Source organism: Parambassis ranga, chromosome 20, assembly GCF_900634625.1.
Source record: "Parambassis ranga chromosome 20, fParRan2.1, whole genome shotgun sequence".
NCBI classification, from domain to species: Eukaryota; Metazoa; Chordata; class Actinopteri; family Ambassidae; genus Parambassis; species Parambassis ranga.
In genome coordinates this window covers 571,959-597,502 of record NC_041040.1, presented here as the reverse complement: position 1 = coordinate 597,502, position 25,544 = coordinate 571,959, and the positions used below count along the sequence as shown (strand labels likewise).

At 43.8% G+C, this 25,544-nt stretch overlaps 4 protein-coding genes across 5 annotated transcripts in view; 2 read left to right on the top strand and 2 right to left on the bottom strand.

Moving 5' to 3' along the window:
- The window catches only part of sspo (SCO-spondin), a 46,754-nt gene extending 39,056 nt beyond the window's left edge, over nt 1-7,698 (bottom strand). The window contains 18 exon segments of the mRNA XM_028433101.1: nt 446-656; nt 1,798-2,059; nt 2,146-2,311; nt 2,383-2,601; nt 2,699-2,871; nt 2,984-3,125; nt 3,215-3,356; nt 3,445-3,697; nt 4,768-4,924; nt 5,261-5,386; nt 5,561-5,646; nt 5,741-5,899; nt 6,001-6,103; nt 6,239-6,462; nt 6,586-6,756; nt 6,830-6,912; nt 7,021-7,230; nt 7,646-7,698. Of these exon segments, the coding sequence (XP_028288902.1) occupies nt 446-656; nt 1,798-2,059; nt 2,146-2,311; nt 2,383-2,601; nt 2,699-2,871; nt 2,984-3,125; nt 3,215-3,356; nt 3,445-3,697; nt 4,768-4,924; nt 5,261-5,386; nt 5,561-5,646; nt 5,741-5,899; nt 6,001-6,103; nt 6,239-6,462; nt 6,586-6,756; nt 6,830-6,912; nt 7,021-7,230; nt 7,646-7,698 (2,940 nt within the window).
- Nucleotides 7,699-9,905: 2,207 nt separating this feature from the next.
- Nucleotides 9,906-14,309, top strand: aoc1 (amine oxidase copper containing 1). 2 transcript variants are annotated; one of them, XM_028433047.1, is made up of 5 exons: nt 9,906-9,975; nt 10,431-11,969; nt 12,896-13,184; nt 13,514-13,646; nt 13,937-14,309. In XM_028433047.1, exons 2-5 carry the CDS (start codon nt 10,433-10,435, stop codon nt 14,204-14,206), a joined length of 2,229 nt encoding a protein of 742 aa, XP_028288848.1. In that variant the 5' UTR covers nt 9,906-9,975; nt 10,431-10,432; the 3' UTR covers nt 14,207-14,309. The 2 variants fall into 2 exon arrangements, with proteins under 2 accessions (XP_028288848.1, XP_028288847.1); XM_028433046.1 differs by lacking the exon at nt 9,906-9,975 and adding an exon at nt 10,233-10,319.
- A 1,683-nt stretch (nt 14,310-15,992) lies between these two features.
- Nucleotides 15,993-18,763, bottom strand: LOC114453400 (sialic acid-binding Ig-like lectin 7). The gene is made up of 7 exons (XM_028433277.1): nt 18,651-18,763; nt 18,142-18,528; nt 17,531-17,836; nt 17,197-17,454; nt 16,945-17,020; nt 16,791-16,821; nt 15,993-16,538 (listed from the first exon to the last, which is right to left on the bottom strand). Exons 1-7 carry the CDS (start codon nt 18,733-18,735, stop codon nt 16,311-16,313), a joined length of 1,371 nt encoding a protein of 456 aa, XP_028289078.1. The 5' UTR covers nt 18,736-18,763; the 3' UTR covers nt 15,993-16,310.
- Nucleotides 18,764-19,739: 976 nt separating this feature from the next.
- On the top strand, nt 19,740-24,509 carry LOC114453547 (sialic acid-binding Ig-like lectin 7). Its single transcript, XM_028433499.1, has 10 exons — nt 19,740-19,773; nt 20,329-20,659; nt 21,949-21,983; nt 22,045-22,152; nt 22,275-22,661; nt 22,967-23,272; nt 23,349-23,606; nt 23,783-23,858; nt 23,990-24,020; nt 24,273-24,509. Exons 1-10 carry the CDS (start codon nt 19,740-19,742, stop codon nt 24,507-24,509), a joined length of 1,803 nt encoding a protein of 600 aa, XP_028289300.1.
- The last annotated feature ends 1,035 nt before the right edge of the window (nt 24,510-25,544 follow it).

Genomic DNA, 25,544 nt, shown 5'->3' with positions numbered 1-25,544 from the left:
CAAACGTAGCATTTTGGTTTTAACTCCACATCAGTATGTTTTAGTTCAGTGACACTGTTTTTATAAGCTATTTATATCTCATGTTTATAGAGAAAACGCTCCGAGCACGTTATATATTAATATAAAAAGGTATAAAGCGCATAACGCTGCTAGCATAATAATAGTGCCTTTAGCCACTACATAGCTACTTGTGTTCCTCGGGAGCAGAGTGAAGAATTTAAAACTAAAGAGAAGCACATATCGAACTTACATTTTCGTAAAGTTATCCCGTTTTCCAAACACTTTTCCTCAGTAATTTGTCATTGTCGATGTTTTGTTTACAGCTTCTCTGCTGCCCCCAAGTGGCCAAAAAGTAAATTTTCATTTGCACAGATATTTAGATCTGCTGTATATTTTTTTATATTAAAAAAAAATGCATGTCGATTTTATTTGAATTTCAACCCACTAGTAACACAGTTCCCTGAGGACAGACACAGCCAGACAGAGGCTCTTTGCAACTGGACTGTGACACACTGGACCCCTGCTGCTGGCCTGGAGGATCCAGGCTGGAACAGGTGAGGAGGCAGGAGCGTGGAGAGTAGATCAGGGACCCGGGACACTGGTTCACCTCCTCACAGCGCTCCTGAGTGCAGTTGAACAGCCCCTGCTCACACACACTGCGGAGGAACAAGGAGCAGGTGAGATATGAAATTTTATATCTGTGTAATCATTAACCATATTTCTTCATAGAAATTAATCAACAGACAGATATCAGCGGCACGTACAAAAAGGACAACGGACACACACACATTTGTAGGCATTCATGGAGTCAGTATGTCATGTAGTGAAGAAATGCAATGAAATCAACCTATCCTGTGTCAGGGAGCAGGAACATAGAGTGATTTCATCAGAGCTCTTGCACCACCAGGGGCTCACCGGGAGATCATGTGCTCTTATGGACACATAGAGTCTTTTAAACACTAACAAAGTGATGCAAACATGTACAAAAACACACATACATTCATGGAGACTATACTGCATCAATAAATCGGTGTATTTCACACTTCAAAAGTCGACTTCGTAACTGCAATGAATCTTTGTATTGCCGCCAATAAGAAAATCCTGCTTGCCTCATCTGATTCTTTATCACAACTACCACATCATAAAAGCTGCACACAGGTAGCCATAAAAGTAAAGTTTTTATGATGTGCTGTTACAATATCATCAGCTTCATCAGGTTAGAGAAAGACTGTACTAAATTTCTATAATAATTTAGAATGTACAGTGCTGATTTAATGTTTGTAAACCCTTCAGAATTTTCTATATTTCTTCATAAATATGATTAAAACATCAGCTAATTTTCACACACGCCCTAAAATAGAATCCATTCTAACATATGACACAGAAATATTTCACTCATTGTCATTTAGTTATTCAACAAAATGATCCACAATGACACGTGTGTAAGTAGGGTAAGGGTTAGGCTTATTTAAGTGTTACTCCTTTGCAAGCCTAACAAGTGACCCAGGGTAACCTCTAAGCAGCAAAGGGCTATTACGTTATCTAAATGAGAAGCCATAATGTTGGGAGAAAGAATGTCACTGACTTCCAGCATATAGACCTGTCCCATCTGGTGGTGGTACTATCATGGTTTGGGCCTGTTTTTTGCTGCATCTGAGCCAGATTTACTTGCCAGCATTAATTTGTGAGGTCAAGACAACGTGGGCAGTGCAGCAAGACAACAATAACCACACAAGTCATTTTACCAAAAACAGCCCCTGAAGCAAGCAGTTCAGGCTTTAATCCTTCTCTACGTACCAGGTGTTGCAGTTGTTTTGAACTACAGTTCCAGGTGAATACAACTTGTCTCCTTGTAAGCAGGGGCACAAACTAGTGGGCACACACTGGCCCTGGTGGTCTTGCACAAGTCCTGGTGGGCACTGGCAACCTGGAACACACGTTCTCTGACCTATTCCACCACCACTGTCATCACAAGTCCAGCCCTGTCGCAGGTCTGAGCAGGAGCCCCCGCAGATGTGACCGCACTCCTGGTAAATCTGACCTCCTGAACACTGCACCGCTGCGGGAGTCAGGAGAGAGGGGGGCGAGCAGAGGGTTTCTATTTGTTCAGGCCCGGTCCTGTTTAAAAATGGCTTCCATACTTACGACAGAAGGTGTGATTGCGCCAGTGAACAGCAACACCCTCCTGAGCGCAGTGCCGGGCGTAGGCGATGAGGATGGTGCAGTGACAGGCCCTCTGTGAAGCACAGCCGCAAACCTCTGACAGACAAAGACGGAAGTAGGGTTCCCTCTCCACCACATCGTGGCACGCCTGAAAGAGCAGGAAGAGTCATTAAAGAGAGTCAGCAGCATGACGAACCCACGCCTGAGACGCACTCTGACCTGAAAGACGGGGCTGTGTATGATGGAGCACACTGTCTCTGCATAGTGTCTCCTCTGGGTGTAGGTGGAGCAGGGCTCAGGCGGAGCCCCTCTCGGCAGAGTACAGCGCTCTGTTGTAAATTTCCCAGCGAAGGACGACACACTGTTTTCCACGTCACCTTCTGGTGTGGTGAAGTCATCGTGCTGGTTCCAGGTCAGTGTTCCACACAGGCCGCGCACCTTCAACATTTCATACACGCTCGTCACAAAAACGCTTCCAGTTTGTTTGAGAAATGAGGGCATGGCCGGGTGTAGTAAGGTGTAGTGCGGTGGTCACCTTGTTTGCAAAGCCAGGCTGCAGGGTGATGAAGATCATGGGTCCATCCAGGTACCACAGTAACTGGGCTCCAAACGTCTGGATGAGGAGAAACGACGAGGAGGCCCTACGTACAACCAGGTCCCCCGTCACCATGGGCAGTGCCGCCCTCTGGTCATTCAACATCACTGTGCCTGTAACAATAACCAATCAGAATGCAGTCAACACATGAAGCCAGGGCCTGACTTAAAACCATAGTGGTAGGGTCTTTTTTCAAACTGATGTCAATCAATCAGTTTATCTCACCAGTGTCTGTGATGGTGACTGTGGTGCGCAGCGCAGTGATTGACAGCTCCCTTAGACAACCCAGTCCTCCTCCTCCTCCTCCTCCTCCTCCTCCACACTCCCCAGAGCGCACTCTTACCACCAGCTTCCTGTCAACAAAGTCCTGAGCACACATAGAGCAGAGAAGAGAAGTGGCAGCTGCAGACATCTTAATGTTTGTTATGTGAAAGGCTTTCACTTCATATGTCTCACCTCCACAGCTATGAAGGGACAGTCTCCTCCTTGCAGTGAATACTTCTTTTTGTCAAAGGTGGTCACCTGTAGCGCCCCCATCAGGGTGCACTGGGCTGCACACTTCTCCCCAGTACACTCCCACTGACCAGCTCTGCACACGCTGAAAGGATGAAGAGCAAGGAAACCAGGATGAAGACTCATAATGTAAAGAAGTAAACAGTAAACCTGTTAAACACTTGTCTCCTCACCAGGTGTTGCATCTCTGCTGTATCCTGTCCCCCGGCTGGTAGGTGCGTCTGCGATGGAAACAAGGACAATCGTCTCTTTTCAGACAGAGTCCCTGGTGAAGGTAGAGACCTGGGGGACATTCGCAGCCACCCACGCACTCCTCCCTACACTGACCCATGGCTGCAGCAGGCCTGGGGGGCTGAGGAGAGGTGCAGCTAGGGGGGCAGGAGGACACACAGTCTGAAAACACCTGACCTCTGGGGCACACACGACCTGGAAAATGGAAAAAACAAGAGCTGAATGAAAAAAGCATTAACATGGAACATGCTCAGTGAGACCAGAGAGATGGAACTCTCGGGCTTGTTTTTGTATTTCTCTGAGAAGTGCACCACCTGACTTAGATCAGACTTTGGGGTTGATTTGCTGGGACGTCTACTCCTGGGAAGGATTGGCAACTGTTGAATGCTTTCCACTCATGAAAACTCACTTGCTGAACTCCAGATTGTTTGGAAATACTTTTATAATCCTTTCCAGATTGGTTCCTTCTTGTTATTCTCACACACCTGAATGCTCCACAGCAGCAAGCTGCCACATGCTTTTTTTCTCTTTGGCTTCATTTTTGCAAAATAAATAGTACAAAGTTTAATGTCAGCTCCACCCATGCTCTAGCGCCACCAACTGCTCAAAGTTGGAGGTGCATATATGCCCGTAACTTTTGACCCGTGAAACCGGTTTCAAACAACTGGTACCGTTGGATCCTTGCTGGATCAAGCTGATTCCAACGCACCCTAGACGTCATCTTCTGCCTACATAGATTTTCTTCCAGTTTGGATTTTTTCAAAAGTGAAACTAAATTATCAGAGGTCGCATAGATTGTCTGATTGTCACAAAATTTGGTACAGGTCATCTTCAGACTAAGCCTCACAAAAGAAGCTTTCGCCTGCTACAGCCAATCAAATTCGATCATTCAATCAAACAGGAAATGAGCTCATTGTGCTCAGTGCTCTGACATATTATATCCAAACCTGGACCCATGACTCCTGAACCCCTTCACTGTGGGTCACAACAAATTTGGTGCAGTTTGGTGTTTGCACCAATCAAATTGTATGGTGAAGCAGAAAGCGAGCTCATTTCTCAGCAGCGGTTTCATGTATCCTCACCGAACTTGGTCACATGAGCAATTTCGTGCAGTTTGGCCACTAGAGGGCGAGGAAGTTAAACTTAAATACACCGGCTACTTTAACCATTGCTGCTTGCAGCTGTATTTTTATGTATTTGCACAAGAAAAACTTTATAGGTTCATAGGACAATGTCATGCTCAGATTCCAAAGCAGTTCCTTTACCACACAGGGTGGCTGTCCTCCACATTATGATGACGTGTTGCTGGGCACACTCCCGGGCGTAGCTGGCCACCGTGTCGCACACTGCCCCCTGCCTCTCTTTGGGTGGCAGGCTACAGTACAGGTACAGACAGGTGTCTATGTATGCTGCAGGGTCCACCTGCAGAACACAAAGAACACAAACTTATCTGTCAGAAGTGAGTATTGATTACGGCTTACTAAGAAACCATATACATTGATTTATGGAAGCAGGTTGTAAAAAGCAGATTAGGTGAGGGGGGCACTTGTTTTCATCTTCTGGGAGGTAAATGTGGCTCACGTGAACAAGCTTCAACAAGTTATTTTATGCAGACAGAATGCTCATATCAGCATTTTTCTCGGAACAGTTGGTTCAATAATTTATAGCACGTGAAAGGCTTGGCCTAAAAAAACTGATAAAAATGTTTTATTGCTCAGTAATGCCATGTGAGCGTGATAGGAGTGAGGGGCGTCTGACCCGGATGTGGCAGTGTGTGAAGGGGTTTGCCAGCAGCCGGTGACACACTGTCTCTGCCTGTCTGCGTAGGGTAGGTTCTCCAGCGAGGTCACAGCTGTGGCCGAGCTCAGCAGCATCACTGCATCCCTGAAGGAAGCATGGGACACAGAAAGAGGTGAGTTGAGATCTAGTGGTCAAATAATTTGCCTTTCACACCAGGAGCGACGACTTAAACTGTTGATTTGCCACAGTGATCTAGCTGCTTCCAGTGTGATCATAAAGAGTGAAATGTTGCAAAAAAGAATGAAACGATGCATGTACTTCATTGTGCTGGTCAGGAACTTTCCATGAGTTGCCAAAGCTGGCGGCGTACTGGGACACAGTTCCAACCATTGTGGTAAAATCATCTACAACACAAAAACGTATGGTTAGCTACATCAGATGAAAATGAGGGGTGATGGGTTAAAAAATGAGTGATTCAATCTGTGCAAATTCTCTCACCATCAGGGTTGTTGTTATACACTCCACAGAGCCCCCTAGTGGCTGCAAGGTGCTCAACGGTCACTGTCAAGTACACTGTGTTCACCAGGTCAAACTTCAGTCTCACCCCCAGACCACTCTCCACAAACACAAAGTCTCCCAGCCAATGGACACTCACTCCTGCAAGGAATGAGGAAATAACACAAACCAGAAGATTTGTTTAACCTTACAATACAACAATATGACTATAGAAAGCAAAGCTTCACTCAGCCTTAGTTTACCATTTTGAAAAAGCGGCTCTCCATTTGGAACAGGGAGGTTGTTCAGGGTTAAGTTCCTGTTGTGAACTGAAACCAAATCTAGGCCCAGCATCATCCTGAGAGCCTGAACATCAGAGGAGCACACACACACACACACACACATGCAATGAGTATGGGAAGTTAGAATCAGATGTTTCCAGTTCTGTCTTTCACTGGCTCCCAGAGAAGCTCCATGATGTTACTGGTAGTGTGTATTTACCTTGCTGCAGTCTCCTCTCCCATCACACACTGTGCTAATGTAGACAGCCCAGGTGCCATCAGTGGACGAGGCCAGCAGGTAAGTGCAGCTGCCCTGGAAGTGGAAGTGCTTCCTGTCAAAGGTGCGGTAGTGGGCTCCTCCCCAGGACATGCAGGTGGCTGAGCCCTGAGGGACCCTGGCACTGCCCAGCAGACCGCTGCGTACCAGTGGAGAGGACTGGGAGTCTGAGAAGAAGTGTGTGGTTGTTGTATGCAGCAGATGTCTCAGTACAATTACAAGAGCACATCATACATAAACTGTAGATGGCAGTATGTTTGTGTAGTGCATGTTTGTGCATGTTCTCCAACCTGGAAGGAGAGTGTAGGTACAGGACAAGCAGGTCTGATCAGATGCATTCTTCCAGCTTAGTCCCCACAGGCTGCTGCAGCATTGCTCCATGGCCATAAGAGAGGAGTTGTGAACTCCCGGGAATTCCTCACAGCTCCATGTAGAGTAGCACTGCCCACGCACACCCACACCTTAACAGCAAAGTTTCAGTTTCAGTGTATGTCAACACATTTCAAGATTCATAAACCAATTTCCTGTTCCCACCTTCAGAGCAGCGTGGTCCCCCCCAGCCCTCACAGCATGCCCTGACTGTCCGGTTTACCATCTGGCTCTCCATCTCTGGGGGTCTGTGGTGGACAAACATCAGAAGGCAGGTTGGCACACTCAGATTAACTGTCAAACCTGTCTCTGTGAACTAAGAGGGGTTCCTTCCCTCAGAATTTGTTTTCACTTACTTGTACAAGAAACATGAGGCCTTGTGCCCCTGTTGTTTGTAGTATAAAGCAATGCCATCATCACCACCATGCTTAATGCGCATTCTGTCCACATCCAGCCTCCACCCTTGAGTGTTATACTGATACACCTCAGAACAGCTCACTTCAAGCTGTAGCCGTGGAGACAGGACTCGCTCCACTTTCTCCTCCACTATATGTTCACACCAGCGTCTGGAACATGATACATACAGTAGATTTATTGATTTATGATTCATTCTACATTACAAGAGACTGAACTGGGTTCCTTTATAGAGTCACATAGACAAAGAAGTATTTAAAAAATTCTGAATACAATTTAAATTTGCCAGAAAAAACGAATACGGTAAGTTGATACAAGATTCCAAAAAAAGAAAAAAAAGAAAATTGCTGTATTATCATTACTCATATAACAAAAACATGATTTTCTCTTTTACTTTTTTTGAATAAGTATAGGAAATAATATTATTTAACCATTGTTTTTTATTGTATTTTATAATGGCTTCAAAAAATAGTATAGTATTGATTCACCTGATTCAACTTTAACATGGGTTAGGAATCAATCTGCATTATTACTGCAGGGACTTTTTATAGTCTAAACCATACTCACCCCATTCCCATCACTGTCTGCAAACCAAGCAGCATCAGTAGTACTGTCTTCATAATTCTCTCCTGTAAAAATAAATAATTAAAGACATTTCCAAGGAGTTCTGAACACTGAAACAGTGAGTTTTTAGTTTGCAAATGTTACCACATTGCCCCAAAAGTCAAACTAAAGCTGAAGAAAGACAGGATAAAAGATTCATTTATGATTGATCAAACAAATCCATTCTCCATATTAACACAAAGGACCTACCTCCGAAATGCTTCAAAGCAATCTTGGTAAAAGTCCTTGTTTTTTAGGAGTTTACTTTCCCTTCTTTCAGTCCTTTCTGTTTGTTATTCTGGCAGAATGTGATATTATAGTCCTCAGAGGAGTGAACTTTTCTGGACAACAGAGCCCCTGATGTAGCCTTTTAAATGCGGGTGGTGACTCACAGGGCGTACAGTAGCATTTGAGCCCGCAACCATTGGATATAAGTGGCCAGGTCACAGCTGGGGTGGTAGGCATTGGCCACCGGACCGGTGACGGAGACACCCTCTGATTTGGCCCCTTCAAACATTACAGGACACTGTAGGTGATGGAGGGGGTGGTGGAGAGTCAGACACAGAAGAAAGAGATGTTTGTCAGAGCCTAATCCTGTAAAGAGAGCCGTTTCGGGAAGGAAGATGAATCAATGAAGCGTGTCAACAGACATGAGGTCTGAAGGTTTTTAGACTCACCAATATCCCAAGTCTGACCTCCTGACCCCGCAGCGAGCAGGCTCAAACACAGCTGTCACCACAGTGCAGCTCAGACCGAGCCTGGGCTCAGAGGGAAAAAAGAAGAAGAAAAAGTTACCATAATGCCATAAAAACAGTGGCATGATTAACTTTTTTCCTCTTTCTTATACACCCCCTGCTCTTCAATGCAGGCTTGGAAGCAGGGTCAGTGGACAGACAAGGTTTGAACATGCAGCTCTATGAGGCTGCATTGCAATACATGAGAACAAGCAACAATTTATCATGCAAAGGCCATTATTAACAAATATATCGACATTTTCATTCATTCACTTCATTTTGAACATTAGGTGCTATTGATAACAGTCTCCTTAAGGAGCTCCTAATGATGAGAATTAAGGTGTTTTACATGCCATCATTTAATAGGGAATAATTCTACTGTGAGAATAATCATGTGCTGTGAATATGAAGCATCTTTAAAGCAGCTTTAAACCACATTGCAAAATAAAAATGTGGTTTAAATATTGCAAATGATGTTAAATGACACAGATCTATTAGCACTGTGCACTACATAAAAGTAATATGATATTTATATGCATGACTATGTCAGCTTGTCAAGATAGTTTAATGCTTTCTGCACCTTTAACGGTAGAAAAACATGTGTGCACAACGGATCAAAATAAATACAACTAGGGGTTAATGTTGCAGTCACTTAAAAAAGAAACCAAAGGACAAAGTTCACCCAATAAATGAATCGCAAGTAAAAGGCAAACTGCACCCAACACTGAATTTACACGTCCCCACATGTGACAGTAATGCACAGTGTGTGGCTGTGAGTCCATTAGTGACTGGCATGCATTGATTAGGAATTAATGTACATTTAACAACAGGGAAGTGAATTTGCACAGACACTGTGTTATCACTGCACTACAAATCCTCTGCAGACATTTGGATTCACAAACAACAGTAAGATGCCTCCAGTATTACTCTGCATGTTTGGGCTTGCTGCCATGTGGCAGAATGAATCTGGGACCCGATCAGACGATGTTCTGATGCAGCCTGACAGAAACTGAACATTGCTTGTGCACATTTTTGTAGCAAAAACATATCTTCATCTTTGGTAATAGTGTAATTACAGGTCTGAGCAGACAGCTGCAGTTACAATACACTGCACCAAGGGTACTCACAGCTGTACAATGGATTACATGAGTACAGCTGTCAGATGTTATAAGACAGCTCTTGTTCCCAGAGTCCAAACTAAATATGGAAAAGCAGCTTTCAGTTTGTACTACTGGATTTTTTTGGATGTGTTTCCTGTACTGTGTTGTTATCTTGACGTTTTGTGCATTTTCTTCCTGGATTTTATCTGCTACCTAAAGCACCGCTCTACTGTTGAAGGAGCTATAGCCTCGCCTTCTGTAGGATTAATTATCACAAAGGAGCGCTGGTTATTTCATCACATTTACAACTCACTGTTGGCCAATCAGCGTCCATCCCCAAAGTAGGTGGTTAAATATAAGCAGCAGTGCATTGGTTACTGCTTCCATAAAGACGTTTTGCTGAAGCAGGAGGGATCAAGCTTGTCTGACAATATCTAAACCAGGACGAAGACAACCACAGGTACTGTAGCTGTTCCTTTTCACTTACATAAAGAGCTGCAGGTGGAAGCATGGAGCGACTCCACGTATCATAACATTGTTATATAAATGCTATTATGTAAGCATGTTCTAAAAATGTGACAGGCGGCATTTAATGGGAGGTTTGACACAAGTAGTTTGTCATGTAGGTGTGCAGCATGTGAAGGGGGAGGTAAAGAGAGAGAGAGAGACAAATAGAGCTGTAGCTGAGTCCAGGACATACAGTTTGTTTTCCTGTGGAGAAGAGAGACAGATACAACATAACCAGAAAAAAGGGAATGGGGAAAAATTGCTTACTCAGCTGTGAAAAGAAGAAGAGGAATGAGAGTAAGTTGTTGTTGACATCCTGCAAAGAAAGTGTTCCTCTTTTTGAGTGAATACAGTAATTTACAATGTAGAAATAAATCTGATTGACACAGTCGTTTATTTTTCTTGCAGCCATGAGGTTACTCTGCCTGCTGCTGTTGGTCTGCATGGCTGGATGTAGTACTTCCAGATCCAGAGACTGGGCTCACCACGGCGCCCCCATGTTTGCTGACCTCACAGTACGTGAGATGAAAGCGGTCCGGGCCTACCTCCATGGCATTCCGGAGATGGAGCTCACTGATGCTCGTAGCAAGACTCTGCAGAAGAACAGCATCTTGCTGATGGAACTACATGTGCCAAAGAAACACGAAGCCCTGAGAGCTCTGGACCGTGGACAGGCCAAACCCCCTCGCCAAGCTCGTGTTGTCATCCAGTTTGGGAACCAGACCAAGCCAAACATCACTGAGTACATTGTGAGTCCTCTGCCGTCTCCAAAGAGTCATGAAGTTAAGACATTTAAAGGTGAGAAGCCTGTCCCGTTTGAGTCGAGACCTATCAGTTCTACAGAGTACGACTTTATGAACAACATCCTGGAGAAGATCACAGCTCAAGCCCACAAACTCCTGTTTGAGACCACAGGTGGATTTTCCTACACTAACTGCTCCAATCGCTGCCTAACATTCTCAGACATAGCCCCTCGTGGGCTGGCTCCAGGTGAGAGGAGAACCTGGATCATGCTGCAGAAGTTTGTGGAGGGTTATTTTATCCACCCAATTGGGTTTGAGGTGCTGGTCAACCACCAGGACCTGGATCCAGAGAAGTGGACTGTAGAAAAGGTCTGGTACAACAGCATGTATTTTGACAGTGTTGAAGAACTGGTGGAAAAATATGAATCAGGAGCTGTGGAAAAGCTCAAACTACCAGATCATGACGATGAGGACCTTTTCTCTACCTACATACCCCGAGGCCCCAGCAACACTCCCACTAATATCCATGGGCCAAAGCTTGTAGAGCCCCAGGGACCTCGTTACCACATTGACAACAACTTTGTAGAATATTCTGGCTGGTCTTTTGCCTACAGAGTCCGTGCATCAGCTGGGCTTCAAGTCTTTGACCTCCGTTTTAATGGTGAAAGGATTGCATATGAGATCAGCCTCCAGGAAGCTATTGCTTTCTATGCCGGTGACACTCCTGCTGCCATGCAAACAAAGTACATCGATGCAGGCTGGGCAATGGGCACCTCAACCTTTGAGCTGGCACCTGGGATCGACTGTCCGGAAATCGCCACCTTCGTTGACCTTCACCACTTCTTTGACACAGACAAACCCGTGCTCCACAAAAATGCTCTCTGCATTTTTGAGATGACCACTGCCATGCCTCTGAGAAGACACTTCAATTCCAACTTTAAGGGGGGATACAACTTCTTCGGAGGGCTGGAAAACACTGTGCTGGTCCTACGGACTACCTCAACAGTTTACAACTACGATTACATATGGGACTTCCTCTTCTACCAGAATGGAGTGGTGGAGGTCAAGGTCAGCGCTACTGGATACATCCATGCCACTTTCTTTACACCTAACGGGCTTCACTATGGAAACAAGGTGTACAACTATGTGCTGGGTAACCTGCACACACACCTCATCCATTATAAAGTGGACCTGGATATTGCTGGTAAGTATTACAGACAGCTTCAGGCTTACAGCCACACTACATATTCTTTAAGCAGGTGTTTCTTTTGCATTGCATGCTTGATGTGAAGCACTTTGAGATAGATTGCTAAAATCTCATGAAGCACATTGTAGGTCACATCAGATCGAAGTCCAACAAATAACAAATGACCTTTCTCCAACATGAATTCACTTAAGGCCTGGGTATTCTTTGCTTTGCCTCTTAGAGTATGTTGGTGCTTGGCAGTTTTGGCTCAATTTAAACAAACACTGATGATTGTTCTGTTAGTTTGGCTGGAGAACTCACCACACTACACCTCCATAAACCACCAAGTTAAGAAAAGACCTTCATCAATGTAAAAAATCAATGTAACTAATCACAAGTAACAGTGATTACAGATAATCACAACACAAGCAAATACACAAACAACGTAATCTAATATATGACACTCAAAAGAAAAAGGTTGCAATCCAACAGAAATGATGGACTTTACAACAATTTGCATATTGAATAAAACACCCAAAAACATGTCCATCACTCTTAAGGTCCATGGTGTTGTGGGGATTTGCAGCATGTTTAATATACAATTGTGTTTATGCATTGATGAAAATAACATGAGATGAGACACAGGCATGTGAACTGAACTGAAGGTGTGATCACAGTCTTAGAGTGGTGTGTGTTGTGTGTTTCACACATGACACACTTCATCTCATGCATGTGGTTGCTGCTCTCTCTTTGCAGTGCCAGTCCAGATAAATGGGTTTCCTGGACTTTAGTCTGTCATAAACCAGACACACTTGGCCTACTTGTGTGATCAGTCTGTTGAAATGTGTGCTCAGAGCTATCTGGGATCAAGGCCATGTCCAAGTCAACATCTTGTAAAACACACACCTGTGTCCTGATGTCTCTGTGCTTTCCCTCTGCTACAGGTCGAGAAAACAGCTTTGAGACATTGGACCTGAAATACGTCAACTTCACAAATCCATGGAGCCCCAAGGATTTCATCGTCCAGTCCAAACTTCACAGGACAGAACACAAGACTGAGAGATCTGCTGCCTTCCGCTTTGGCAAAAAGTTCCCCCGTTATGTGCACTTTTACAACCCCAATGAGAAAAATAAATGGGGGCACCAGAAGGGTTATCGTATTCAGTTTAACTCACATGCCCACAGCGTCCTTCCAAGAGGATGGAGAGAGGAAAACGGCATCAGTTGGTCAAGGTCATAAAACTATTTCCTCCTTCTTTGTTCCAAAAAAAAACAAAACTATAAAGTTTTATGTTCTTCTTTGTAATAATTGACCCAAGAGGTGCTACAGGGGTTAATCTCAGGATTTGGGACGAGATTAGAAATTAGGTCAAAGAGGTGCTTATCAGAGTTGAACCCAGTCCCAACAATTTGAACATCATCTTTCAACCTTTGCTCCTGCTGAGCAAAATATAAAAAATGTATGTATTTGTGATAGTATGTACATTTTAAGTAGGAAAAATCAATATCTGCATGGCTTATTCTGCAGCATGACTGTACAACTGAACCGTCTCCCTCTGCAGGTATCCTCTGGCGGTGACTCGTCATAAAGACAATGAAGCTACCAGCAGCAGTATTTATACACAGAATGACCCCTGGGAACCCGCTGTGTCCTTTGAGGACTACATCCGCAACAATGAAGACATAGTCAACCAGGTGCAGAGATGAACATTAACATAGATGCACAGATGTGTATTTTTGTCCATGTATGTCACACAATTCTACTGTTTAATGTACTCAAAGGTCATTTAGTGAAAATCAAATCAAAAGATATGCACAGTGCAAAGAGCCACCATTTCATCATCGGAGTCCTTTGCTGCTCCAGAAAGTGTCATCATGATGGTGACTCATATATGCTGACATTTTCTTTTTGTTTGCACTTTTAAGTAGACAAAACAACACCAGATCTTTGTTCTTTAATCATATTTGTTTTTCCTCGCCTGCAGGACCTGGTAGCCTGGGTGACCGTGGGGTTCCTGCATGTGCCTCATTCAGAGGACGTCCCCAACACGGCAACACCTGGAAACGCAGTGGGCTTCTTCCTCCGACCCTTCAACTTCTTCAATGAAGACCCGTCACTGGCATCCAAGAGCACCGTCATCGTCCGGCTGGGCAAGGACGGCAAGCCCAAGATCCAGAGGTGGACACCTGAAGTCATAGGTCGCTGTGTGACAGACAAGCCATTCTCATACCATGGCTTTTACACAGGAGTTTAGAAGTGTTTTTGTTTGTTTGTATGAGAATGTCTTATTAAAGCTCACCTAAATGAAAGATACAATCCATTCATTCCTATGATTAAAATAAAGAAGATAAACATTTTGTAAAGGCAAAGTAAAAATGGTCGCCACAAACTAGAAAATAATGCATGAAAATAAAATCCTGCATGTCTCTGTTTCTTTCCTGCTGTGTCAGAGGGAGAAAAACTGTAAAAACCAGACAGTGCACACAGGAGGTTACGTAGGAGATGTGGCTTTTAGAAACCCTGTTAATCCCATGTTAGGTCTCCATGGATGAGATTTAGCAGCAGCGAGCATCCAGGATGCAGGATGCTCTGTGTCCGCCCTGCAGGGTCTAAACTCCTGCCCCTCAGCAGGCTCCGCTTGCCCCCGTGGCGGGAATGTTTTTTGCTGGAGAGAAAACAGTCCTTGATTCCGGATCCTTCCCAGCAAACAGTTTAGGATACCACCTGGCTGTGCGGTTGCTCCTGGCAACCTAACATTACATACTACAGACAATTAACAGCCATTGTATCGGCTTTGTCTTCTGTGTGTGCATTCCTGACATAGCAGAGTCACAGTATTTTTAACCGAAGAGTGCCACATAAATCAAATTATTTTGACAATATTGCAAAAGCTTTTGATTGTGTGAATGAAATAAATGAGAGGAGAGGTATGTGTGTGTGTTTTGCAGCAGCGCAGTTAGTTTGTGTGAAGGGTAAATAGTGTTTTTTTTGGTTTGGGGAAAAGGAATCCAGCCAACAACTGTCGGCAGGATTTCACAGTCAAAAAGCCCTTTTTATAAGTGTGTGCTGAGCAGATGGTAAAAGAGGGATAGCATGAGAGCTATGCACATATAGAGAATGAACACTGTGAGAGGAGGGAGCGAAAAAAACAATGTGAATTGGGTAACAAGCATTCCTACACCTGTTCCCATGGTAATGGTGGTGTTTACATCACCACTACAAGACATAGCACACATTGTTTGTATGTCATTCACACAGGGTAGTGGAGAACAACAATGACAGTGTGAAACTTTGATTTCTGCTGCAGTAGGCTGCAACCTATTACTCCACTTAATCTGAAATTAATGAAATTATATTATATCATTAACTGTATGTTATACATAATAGTCGTAATAGCCACAAAATAATGACACATTTTTAAATAGAGTACCATGACATTGATCCAAATATCTACATTGTCAGATCAAATGTTCAGAGTGCTAGGATAGGTTTTATATGAGAATCTCTTATTGGGACATATGGTGATTTGTTGCCACCTAGTGGTTTTCTTAAACAATTGTAGTAACAGTAACAGTTGTAGTATGCATCATCCTCTTTGTGATGACACACCAAAAATATGCTTTAAAAAATCAACTATTTGTAAATTAATGTTTTTTGTAGTTATTACATAGCAATAAAGTCAATGGTGCTCATAGTTATGTTCATCATTGTCACATGTACAATATGTTGCAAAGCAACAAAGAGGAACAAAAAGGCATGAAAAAGTCAAAAGATCAACAATTCGAATGAAACACGGCTTTAGTCCTGGTTAGGGAGTAACATTCATTAATACTGTTACATGCAAAAACCCATTGCACTTAAATTTGCATCTCAATTCAAGTAATGCATGGTAGAACATGTTTAAGGTTTTTATTTTGCAGCTCGAGCTGATGTGGTAACCAATGTGGTAACAGGTTAGCGCGTGGGCATTTGAAATAAATACAAAATATATGGCATCATGGTAAAAGTGGCATGAAATAAATACAATGAGAAAGGTGGAGCATTTATTAAATGGTGAAATATTGACACAGCCTACATGTAATATGCAGATTAAACACAGACACAAATGGGAACTACAGTAATATAATGGAGAAAACCCCTGTGAGCTGCAGGGTGTGAAGGTGTGAACTTTGTTCAGTAATGAAGACGCAGAAATGTATTACAGAGGAAGTGACAGTGGAAATAGTTTGTAATTTCAAAGTAAATGTTTTCTTGATGGTTGTTAGATATCTCACTACAAACTAAAACAAAAATGGCTGACACATGTTATCATCAATGTTTCCTGAAACGAACATGTACAAACAGGAAGTGAATGTAACTCATTTTTTCTTCACTTGAGCATAGAGTTGTTCTGTGTCAGCAGACTGTGTGTAGCCCTGGTTGACTTTGACCTGTGCGTACACCGAGTCCTGCTGCTGTCCACTGTCCGGCACCGAGACAGAGGACGGTCCAGGTCTCTGATTGAAGAAGCTGATCTCTCCATAGTGGAGTTCTTCCTGTGTTCCAGCTGCTGGTGTTTGAGGAGGAAGCTGTGCAGCTGTCTGACTCTGAGGGGGAAAAGTATTTTACATGAAAAGTTGTGAGCTGGATCTCATATTTAGTTTTAGATTACAAGAAGCTCTGTTAAAACTGGTCAAAGAATAAAAGGACGAACATGTTTCTGCTCAGAAATGACCCGCAGTCTTGTGTGGTGTGTAGAGTCTGTTGCTGACAGTGTTTCATAACATTTAACCTCCTCAGTAACATAAAAACATCACAGTGATGACACACACATCAACGTAAGTGTGATATGTCCCCACCTGAGTCTGTTGTTGATGTTTCTTGAACCTCCTGGAAGACATTAGAGAGCTGTTAGTTATTGAACCCTGAAGGAGGACTGACGTTTGTTAAGTCACACCATAAATAACAACAAACTGAAGCTTGAAACTCTGTGCTCTCAGTTACAGAACTCACCAAACACAGACAGCCAGACAGACGAGAGCAAGGACAGTGATCACTGCAGCAACTGCAGCTGTGTGTGGAAACACATCTGAGAATAACAAGACAGACACAGAGAGGATGGGATCACACATCACACATTACAAACACGGCAGGTTATTGTTATAAGAGAACACAAAACTACAGTACATACAGTTAATGGTGTAAAATGCTGGATCACAAATATGAGTTGGCCTGATGAGAAGAGGAGAATCTAAGTATATCTACCTGAAGCATTCACATGAACCCATGATGTCTGATTACCAAGAGCATTTACAGCCACACAGTAATAATCTGCTCCATCTGTTACATTCAAGCTGTACATGTGTCCTTCGTGGACTTTCTTGGGTCCATCTGTGGTGGTCTTGAACCAGGTGAAGCTGCTGATGGGAGGCTTGGCTCTGCTGGAGCAGGTCAGGTTCACCCAGATACCTGCTGACAGCAAACCTGATGGACTGATGGATGCTGAGGTGTCTCTAGGAGCATCTGAGGAAGATGTGACAGACATGAACTTTCTTCATCACCAACAGCTGAACCGTGATGTGCTGACAGGATGACTTACATGAAACACTGAGAGTCTGCTGGGTCTCTGCTGTCTTGGATGGTCCTCCATTCACAGGATATGTGGCAGAGCAGCTGATGTTGTATCCATCATGTGTGTGTGACAGAGTGACGGTCTGCTGCAGTTTAGTTGTGAAGGTTCCATCTGTGTTCTCCTCTGTTTCACTGTCAGAGTCTGGGTGGAGATTCCAGGTGAGTCGAGGAGGGGAGTGTGGACAGGGAGTGAGAGCTGAGCAGGTTATAGAGACAGACTGCTTCTCCTTCAGATCACCAGCTGAGATATTAATGCTGGGACTCCAAGGGGAATCTGTCAGTTCACAGAGGACACAGAGAAATATGAAGTAATATTAAATGTATAAAGTTTATATTAACAACAAGGACTGCAGACAGCAGCAGGCAGAAAATACAGTGTCATGTCAGCAGTGTTGATCTGTACTAACTGTGCTGACTCACTGTGTTCTTCAGCTCTGCACTCTGACTGATACTGTTGATAATCCTACAGCAGATGTTTCATTTCACAGTGAAGGTTACATTCATGGAGACCAAAGACGCTCTCTTCACTTTGAATTCTCAACAATAATATTATAGATTCAGAAAAACAAACCGTCTTACCTTGAACTCTTATTTGAAGAGGATCACAGACAGCTGTTGCTTTTAATGGCTCGTTCTCAATTCTGAAGTAGTATGTGTCTGAATGATTTGTAGTTAAATCATTGAACAGAGTGGAGCAGTTCTTCTGACTCAGATTTCCAGTAATTTCCATTGGATAGATCTTAGAGGGTGAACTACTGTTGAAAATAACATTCTGTTTGTATCCATCGTCAAAACTAAAGTGTTTTTTAATCCACACTCCAAAGGTTGTTCTGTGGCTTTTAAAGTCTTCTTTGCCTTTAGATGTGAAGCTACATGGGACGTGCAAACAGGATCCACTCAGTGCTTCCATCTTCTTTGGTGCAGTGATGAAGAGTTTCGACTTATCGGGACAATCAGCCAATTCACCTGTAAAACCAGACTGATGATGAACATGATGTGGAACCACATGTGTTGATGAAACACAGACTACAGTTCAGCAGCTTGTGTGCATCCTTTGAACAATGGAATATTTCAAACAAACAGCTCACCTGGAAGAAAGAAGACGCTCAGAAACATGTTGAGGGTCAGCACGCTCACACACAGGGCTGCCATGACGGTCCTCTCACAAAACATCAACTTCTCTGTTCAGTCCGACTCTTAGTTTTTAAAAAAGTCTTTAATCTCCCTCCTCCAACACCGTGAGTGAGGAAGTGCAATCAGAGATGAAAAAACTGTTACAAAACAGGACTTACTGTAACACACTTGAGCAGTTCTCAGTGTGTAGATTATTGAGACATGAGTTTGATCAAGGTGTCATTTTTTTATTGATTTATGTTTTAAAATGAGTGGTTTTTGTTACAGTCTAAATCCTGACCACATGCAGGAGATTTATAAACAATGTGCAGAGCTAATTGTAACAAGGAGTGATTGAAATTGAAACGTGACCAGAGTCTCACACAGGAAAGACTGTGAAAGTCTGTCAGCACCAAAATAACCAACTTCCTCTGTTTATTTAAAGAACTCAACGTTATTTCATCACTTTGGAAGATTCCATCAGTTTACACACACACACACACACACACACACACAATCAATGCTCTGTTGGTGAGAACAGTGATGGAGAAGTGTGTTTACATGACAGCAGGCTGCTGCTACAGATATCAGTCCTGTTGGTATCCTGGAATAAACAGTAACTACTTGATCATTTTGGAAAGACCTGGTGACAAAGTGGAAAGAAAACTGCCAACAGGAGGGAACAGGCACCATCAGGGCCAGCATGGACTAGCTGTTAATGCTGGAAGAGTCTAAGACTTGTTGTGCACAGTATTCAACCATTCATTGCTACAAAGACCACAAGAGGAAAGACTCAGCCACTGTGACATCTCAGCAGAGGCTGTCATCTCTCCTCTAGCTTTCACCTTGGCAATAGAGCTCATCATTCAGGCATCAAAATGAGTGGTGAGAACCTCAAGAGCAGGCTGGGCCTCCCACCAGTCAGAGCGTACATGGTTCAATGATTTCAGTGATGACACCTCTAACTGTTTGGTGGGAAACAGGTTTATATGCAGCTGAGGACCTCAGTGGGCGGATCTGTGTGAAACTCACATGACTAAAACTCTAAATGGCTCTGTACAATGATGGCTGCAGGGGAGCTGAGGTGGAAGCTGCATTGTATGTGGTAAAAAGATGATGTCTGAGTCCATCACCTCTGTTAAGGGAGGATTTTACAGCTTAACATAGATGCTTCCTTGTCCAATAGGTCCTCCACTCACTTTTCTTGGATGTGCAGCAGTGCAGATGAGTGGTCCTTTCTCCTTCATGCATGTTTGTCGGTTTTGTTGCTCCTGGAGTGTAGCATTTCTAGCTTCTGGAACTTATGTTTCTCTTTCCCCTTTGTAGGTTGGTAGTCTAAACATTTTCCACCAGCTCGGTGACTTCATCCAAGACTTTACTGGGTAGAAGCGTGGTGAAGTGTGCAAAGGTCTGTTCAGTTTGTGCCAGAAGAGCATACCCTGTAGCCCTTGAGTGTGGAACCTTTGGTGTAGGTTGTTCTTGTCCGCCTCTTAGGCTGAAGCAACTGGATTTAAGGGCTTTCTTGTTTAGTATTTAAACAGGTCTATGTGATTGTGGACCTTAGTAGGTAGATCTGTCTGAAACTCACATGACAATAACTCTAAATCGACATAGTCTCAATAGTCTCAATCTAATCATTATCTGTCAAAATAGGGAACAGGACTTCAGCCAGTATCATCACAAACATTGGCACACCACAGGGCTGTGTCCTCAGTCCCACCCTCTACACCTTGTTCACCCATGTCTGTGTGGCCTCCCAGACAGACAAAATCATCCTGAAGTTTGCAGACGACACCGCCGTGATAGGTTGCATCACGAGTGGGGGCGAGGCAGCCTACAGGAGGGAGGTGGCCACTCTGGTGACATGGTGTGAGGACAACAACCTCACCCTCAACACGGACAAGACTAAGAAGATGATAGTGGACATGAGGAAAGAGAGGAGACCTCATCAGCCACTGTTTATCTGGGGACTGGAAGTGCAGAGGTGAGCAGCTTCAAATATCTGGGGGTCCACATCACGGAGGAACTCACCTGGACTCTCAACACCACACAGCTGGTAAAAAAAAGCTCAGCAGCGGCTGGACTTCCTGAGGAGGCTGAGGAAGTTTGGCATGTCGCCAAAGATCCTCAGCAGCTTTTACAGCTGTGTCGTTGAGTCCATCCGACCAGCTGCATCACCACGTGGTACGGCAGCTCTACCGCCATGGACCGCAAACGCCTGCAGAGAGTGCTGAAGACTGCACCTCTTTAAGATGGACCAGAACCCCACTAGGACCCCACTCATCAAGGACCCCACCCACCCCCAACAAGGTCTGTTCACTCTCCTCCCCTCAGGCCGGAGGTGCAGTAGAGCAGGACTACCAGACTCAGGAACTCTTTTTTCCCCTCCGCCATCAGACTCCTCAACAGCTGACAGGAGTCTGTAGCAATGGACTGTACCCCGCACATACACTCTGACTGTTCACATGCTGACATGTTTACATGCAGTAACAGTGACTGCAATACTGTTTATCTGTTTATTTCTTTATGCACCTTAATATCAATCCAGTAACTGCACACGTACAGCTGTTTACCTCTTGACAGTTTTTGCACTATGATTCAATATCTGCTCAATTTGCACAACAGCTGATGTAGCACACATGCACACCTATATGTATACAGCTTCATTTACTTCCATAGTTTATATTTTGTGTACTTATTTGCATCTTTTTGCTCTTCAAATTGCTCTTTTGCAAATTATTCTATTTTGACTTTATGGCATTCAGTGTGAGCAGCAAAGTAAGTATTTCATTGTACAGGGAAACCAGTTTCTATACTGTGCATATGACAATAAACGCTTTGAGTCTTGAATTATTTGTTTGCAGTTGATACGCCTGTCATTCCCATTGGGAGCAGTCGTTCAGGGCAGCGATCCACTCCCTTTTTTTATCATTTTGATCACATGAACAAGATTGCTAAAGCTACTAATAATATAGTAGTGTGGTTTCTGCAACAATAGCCTTATGGACACCTTCTGCTGTACTTCTGAACAGAAACACAAAATACACAGTAAGGGTCAGGTTACGGCTTGAGATCTGTACCCTGATGCATTAATATGTTAAACAACTTCAGCCCTGCTCAAAACTAACAAACATCATTTTGAGGAATTTAACCGGCAAAGTGTTACTATGGCAGAAGAGGCGTTGCAGTAGGTGACAAAGTGTCATGTATTTAAAATCATTTCTTAGAATAACACAATCGTTTACGCCTGATTCTCTTGAGATGCCCCTAAAGGGTGACTTCCTCACTCATGGTGTTGGAGGAGGGAGGTTAACGACTTCTTTAAAAACTACGAGTCTGTTTGTTTTTAACGTCACAACAACTGAACAGAGAAGTGTTGTTTTGATCTGCTGCTGATCAACCGATCGACCGTCATGGCAGCCCTGTGTGTGAGCGTGCTGACCCTCAACATGTTTCTGAGCGTCTTCTTTCTTCCAGGTGAGCTGTTTGTTTGAAATATTCCATTGTTCAAAGGATGCACACAAGCTGCTGAACTGTAGTCTGTGTTTCATCAACACATGTGGTTCCACATCATGTTCATCATCAGTCTGGTTTTACAGGTGAATTGGCTGATTGTCCCGATAAGTCGAAACTCTTCATCACTGCACCAAAGAAGATGGAAGCACTGAGTGGATCCTGTTTGCACGTCCCATGTAGCTTCACATCTAAAGGCAAAGAAGACTTTAAAAGCCACAGAACAACCTTTGGAGTGTGGATTAAAAAACACTTTAGTTTTGACGATGGATACAAACAGAATGTTATTTTCAACAGTAGTTCACCCTCTAAGATCTATCCAATGGAAATTACTGGAAATCTGAGTCAGAAGAACTGCTCCACTCTGTTCAATGATTTAACTACAAATCATTCAGACACATACTTCTTCAGAATTGAGAACGAGCCATTAAAAGCAACAGCTGTCTGTGATCCTCTTCAAATAAGAGTTCAAGGTAAGACGGTTTGTTTTTCTGAATCTATAATATTATTGTTGAGAATTCAAAGTGAAGAGAGCGTCTTTGGTCTCCATGAATGTAACCTTCACTGTGAAATGAAACATCTGCTGTAGGATTATCAACAGTATCAGTCAGAGTGCAGAGCTGAAGAACACAGTGAGTCAGCACAGTTAGTACAGATCAACACTGCTGACATGACACTGTATTTTCTGCCTGCTGCTGTCTGCAGTCCTTGTTGTTAATATAAACTTTATACATTTAATATTACTTCATATTTCTCTGTGTCCTCTGTGAACTGACAGATTCTCCTTGGAGTCCCAGCATTAATATCTCAGCTGGTGATCTGAAGGAGAAGCAGTCTGTCTCTATAACCTGCTCAGCTCTCACTCCCTGTCCACACTCCCCTCCTCGACTCACCTGGAATCTCCACCCAGACTCTGACAGTGAAACAGAGGAGAACACAGATGGAACCTTCACAACTAAACTGCAGCAGACCGTCACTCTGTCACACACACATGATGGATACAACATCAGCTGCTCTGCCACATATCCTGTGAATGGAGGACCATCCAAGACAGCAGAGACCCAGCAGACTCTCAGTGTTTCATGTAAGTCATCCTGTCAGCACATCACGGTTCAGCTGTTGGTGATGAAGAAAGTTCATGTCTGTCACATCTTCCTCAGATGCTCCTAGAGACACCTCAGCATCCATCAGTCCATCAGGTTTGCTGTCAGCAGGTATCTGGGTGAACCTGACCTGCTCCAGCAGAGCCAAGCCTCCCATCAGCAGCTTCACCTGGTTCAAGACCACCACAGATGGACCCAAGAAAGTCCACGAAGGACACATGTACAGCTTGAATGTAACAGATGGAGCAGATTATTACTGTGTGGCTGTAAATGCTCTTGGTAATCAGACATCATGGGTTCATGTGAATGCTTCAGGTAGATATACTTAGATTCTCCTCTTCTCATCAGGCCAACTCATATTTGTGATCCAGCATTTTACACCATTAACTGTATGTACTGTAGTTTTGTGTTCTCTTATAACAATAACCTGCCGTGTTTGTAATGTGTGATGTGTGATCCCATCCTCTCTGTGTCTGTCTTGTTATTCTCAGATGTGTTTCCACACACAGCTGCAGTTGCTGCAGTGATCACTGTCCTTGCTCTCGTCTGTCTGGCTGTCTGTGTTTGGTGAGTTCTGTAACTGAGAGCACAGAGTTTCTCACAGTGAAGCTTCAGTTTGTTGTTATTTATGGTGTGACTTAACAAACGTCAGTCCTCCTTCAGGGTTCAATAACTAACAGCTCTCTAATGTCTTCCAGGAGGTTCAAGAAACATCAACAACAGACTCAGGTGGGGACATATCACACTTACGTTGATGTGTGTGTCATCACTGTGATGTTTTTATGTTACTGAGGAGGTTAAATGTTATGAAACACTGTCAGCAACAGACTCTACACACCACACAAGACTGCGGGTCATTTCTGAGCAGAAACATGTTCGTCCTTTTATTCTTTGACCAGTTTTAACAGAGCTTCTTGTAATCTAAAACTAAATATGAGATCCAGCTCACAACTTTTCATGTAAAATACTTTTCCCCCTCAGAGTCAGACAGCTGCACAGCTTCCTCCTCAAACACCAGCAGCTGGAACACAGGAAGAACTCCACTATGGAGAGATCAGCTTCTTCAATCAGAGACCTGGACCGTCCTCTGTCTCGGTGCCGGACAGTGGACAGCAGCAGGACTCGGTGTACGCACAGGTCAAAGTCAACCAGGGCTACACACAGTCTGCTGACACAGAACAACTCTATGCTCAAGTGAAGAAAGAACGAGTCACCTAGTGACTGTGCGATTTCCAGTAATACCTCACACTTCAGGCAGAGCTGCTGGTAGGAAAGCAGCTACAGCAGCTCTGATTATACACATGACAAGAGGGTCAATTATTTTTATAAATCTGTCAATTGTTCTGCTTTGATAAGAGACACGAAGTCCAGTTTTGTCTTTCTGCTTCTTTATTAGTTCTTGTGAAAATCATCACCACTCTTCACACCTCCACCCTCCAGCTCATTAGCCCATGTGTGAAAACCAAGCGGCAACCTTCGGGGCTCAAAGTTGAAGCCCATGCGGAAGTGTCAAAACTTGTAATTCACGCTGCAACAGCTGGGGGTTGGCTCCAAAAGCGAGTAATTTCCCATAGACTCCCATGTTAAAATGGCCGACTTCACAGCAGAAATGAACATGTTTACGGCCTGGTACAAAAAATCGCTGTGGTCTCAGATGATAGGTTCTCTTCTAGTGTCAATTGTAGGGGGGGTGAATTTTTTTACAACTCACTCGTTTCAATTGTATTCGGACTTAAAATTACGCCTAATTATGGGCGTTGCCGCTTGAGTGACAGACAGTTGACGTATCACAGTGTGAGTTTCCTGCTTCCACGATCGCCCGCCCCCCTAAACCCCGCTCGTGCCCCCCCTCTTTGTCCATATTCGGAGTTTTAGTTGACGTGACGCTGCCAACATGGCGGCGGTCATCACGTCCTGGAACCTCCCACTGAGACTCAAAACGGCTCTTCAGAAACAAACGGGTGACGTCACGGAGGCTCTGTCCATAGTTTTTACTGTCAATGGTGAAAACCCACCCAGAAGCTCCTCTGCCTGCAGTAAACAGTACATCATCTGCTGTCTTCACATTCTGACTGTCCCAACTGAGATAATCAAGTTATCTGTAGTACATCCACCAAAAAGGGGTTTTCCGAATCAAAACATTCCTCAGTTAGAACAGTAAGTTGTTGCGGTTTCAGGTGTAACAATCTTCATCACAATCTAGTGTTCATGTCCTTTGTGCTCTTCTTCTGCTCATAAATAAACACGTAACAA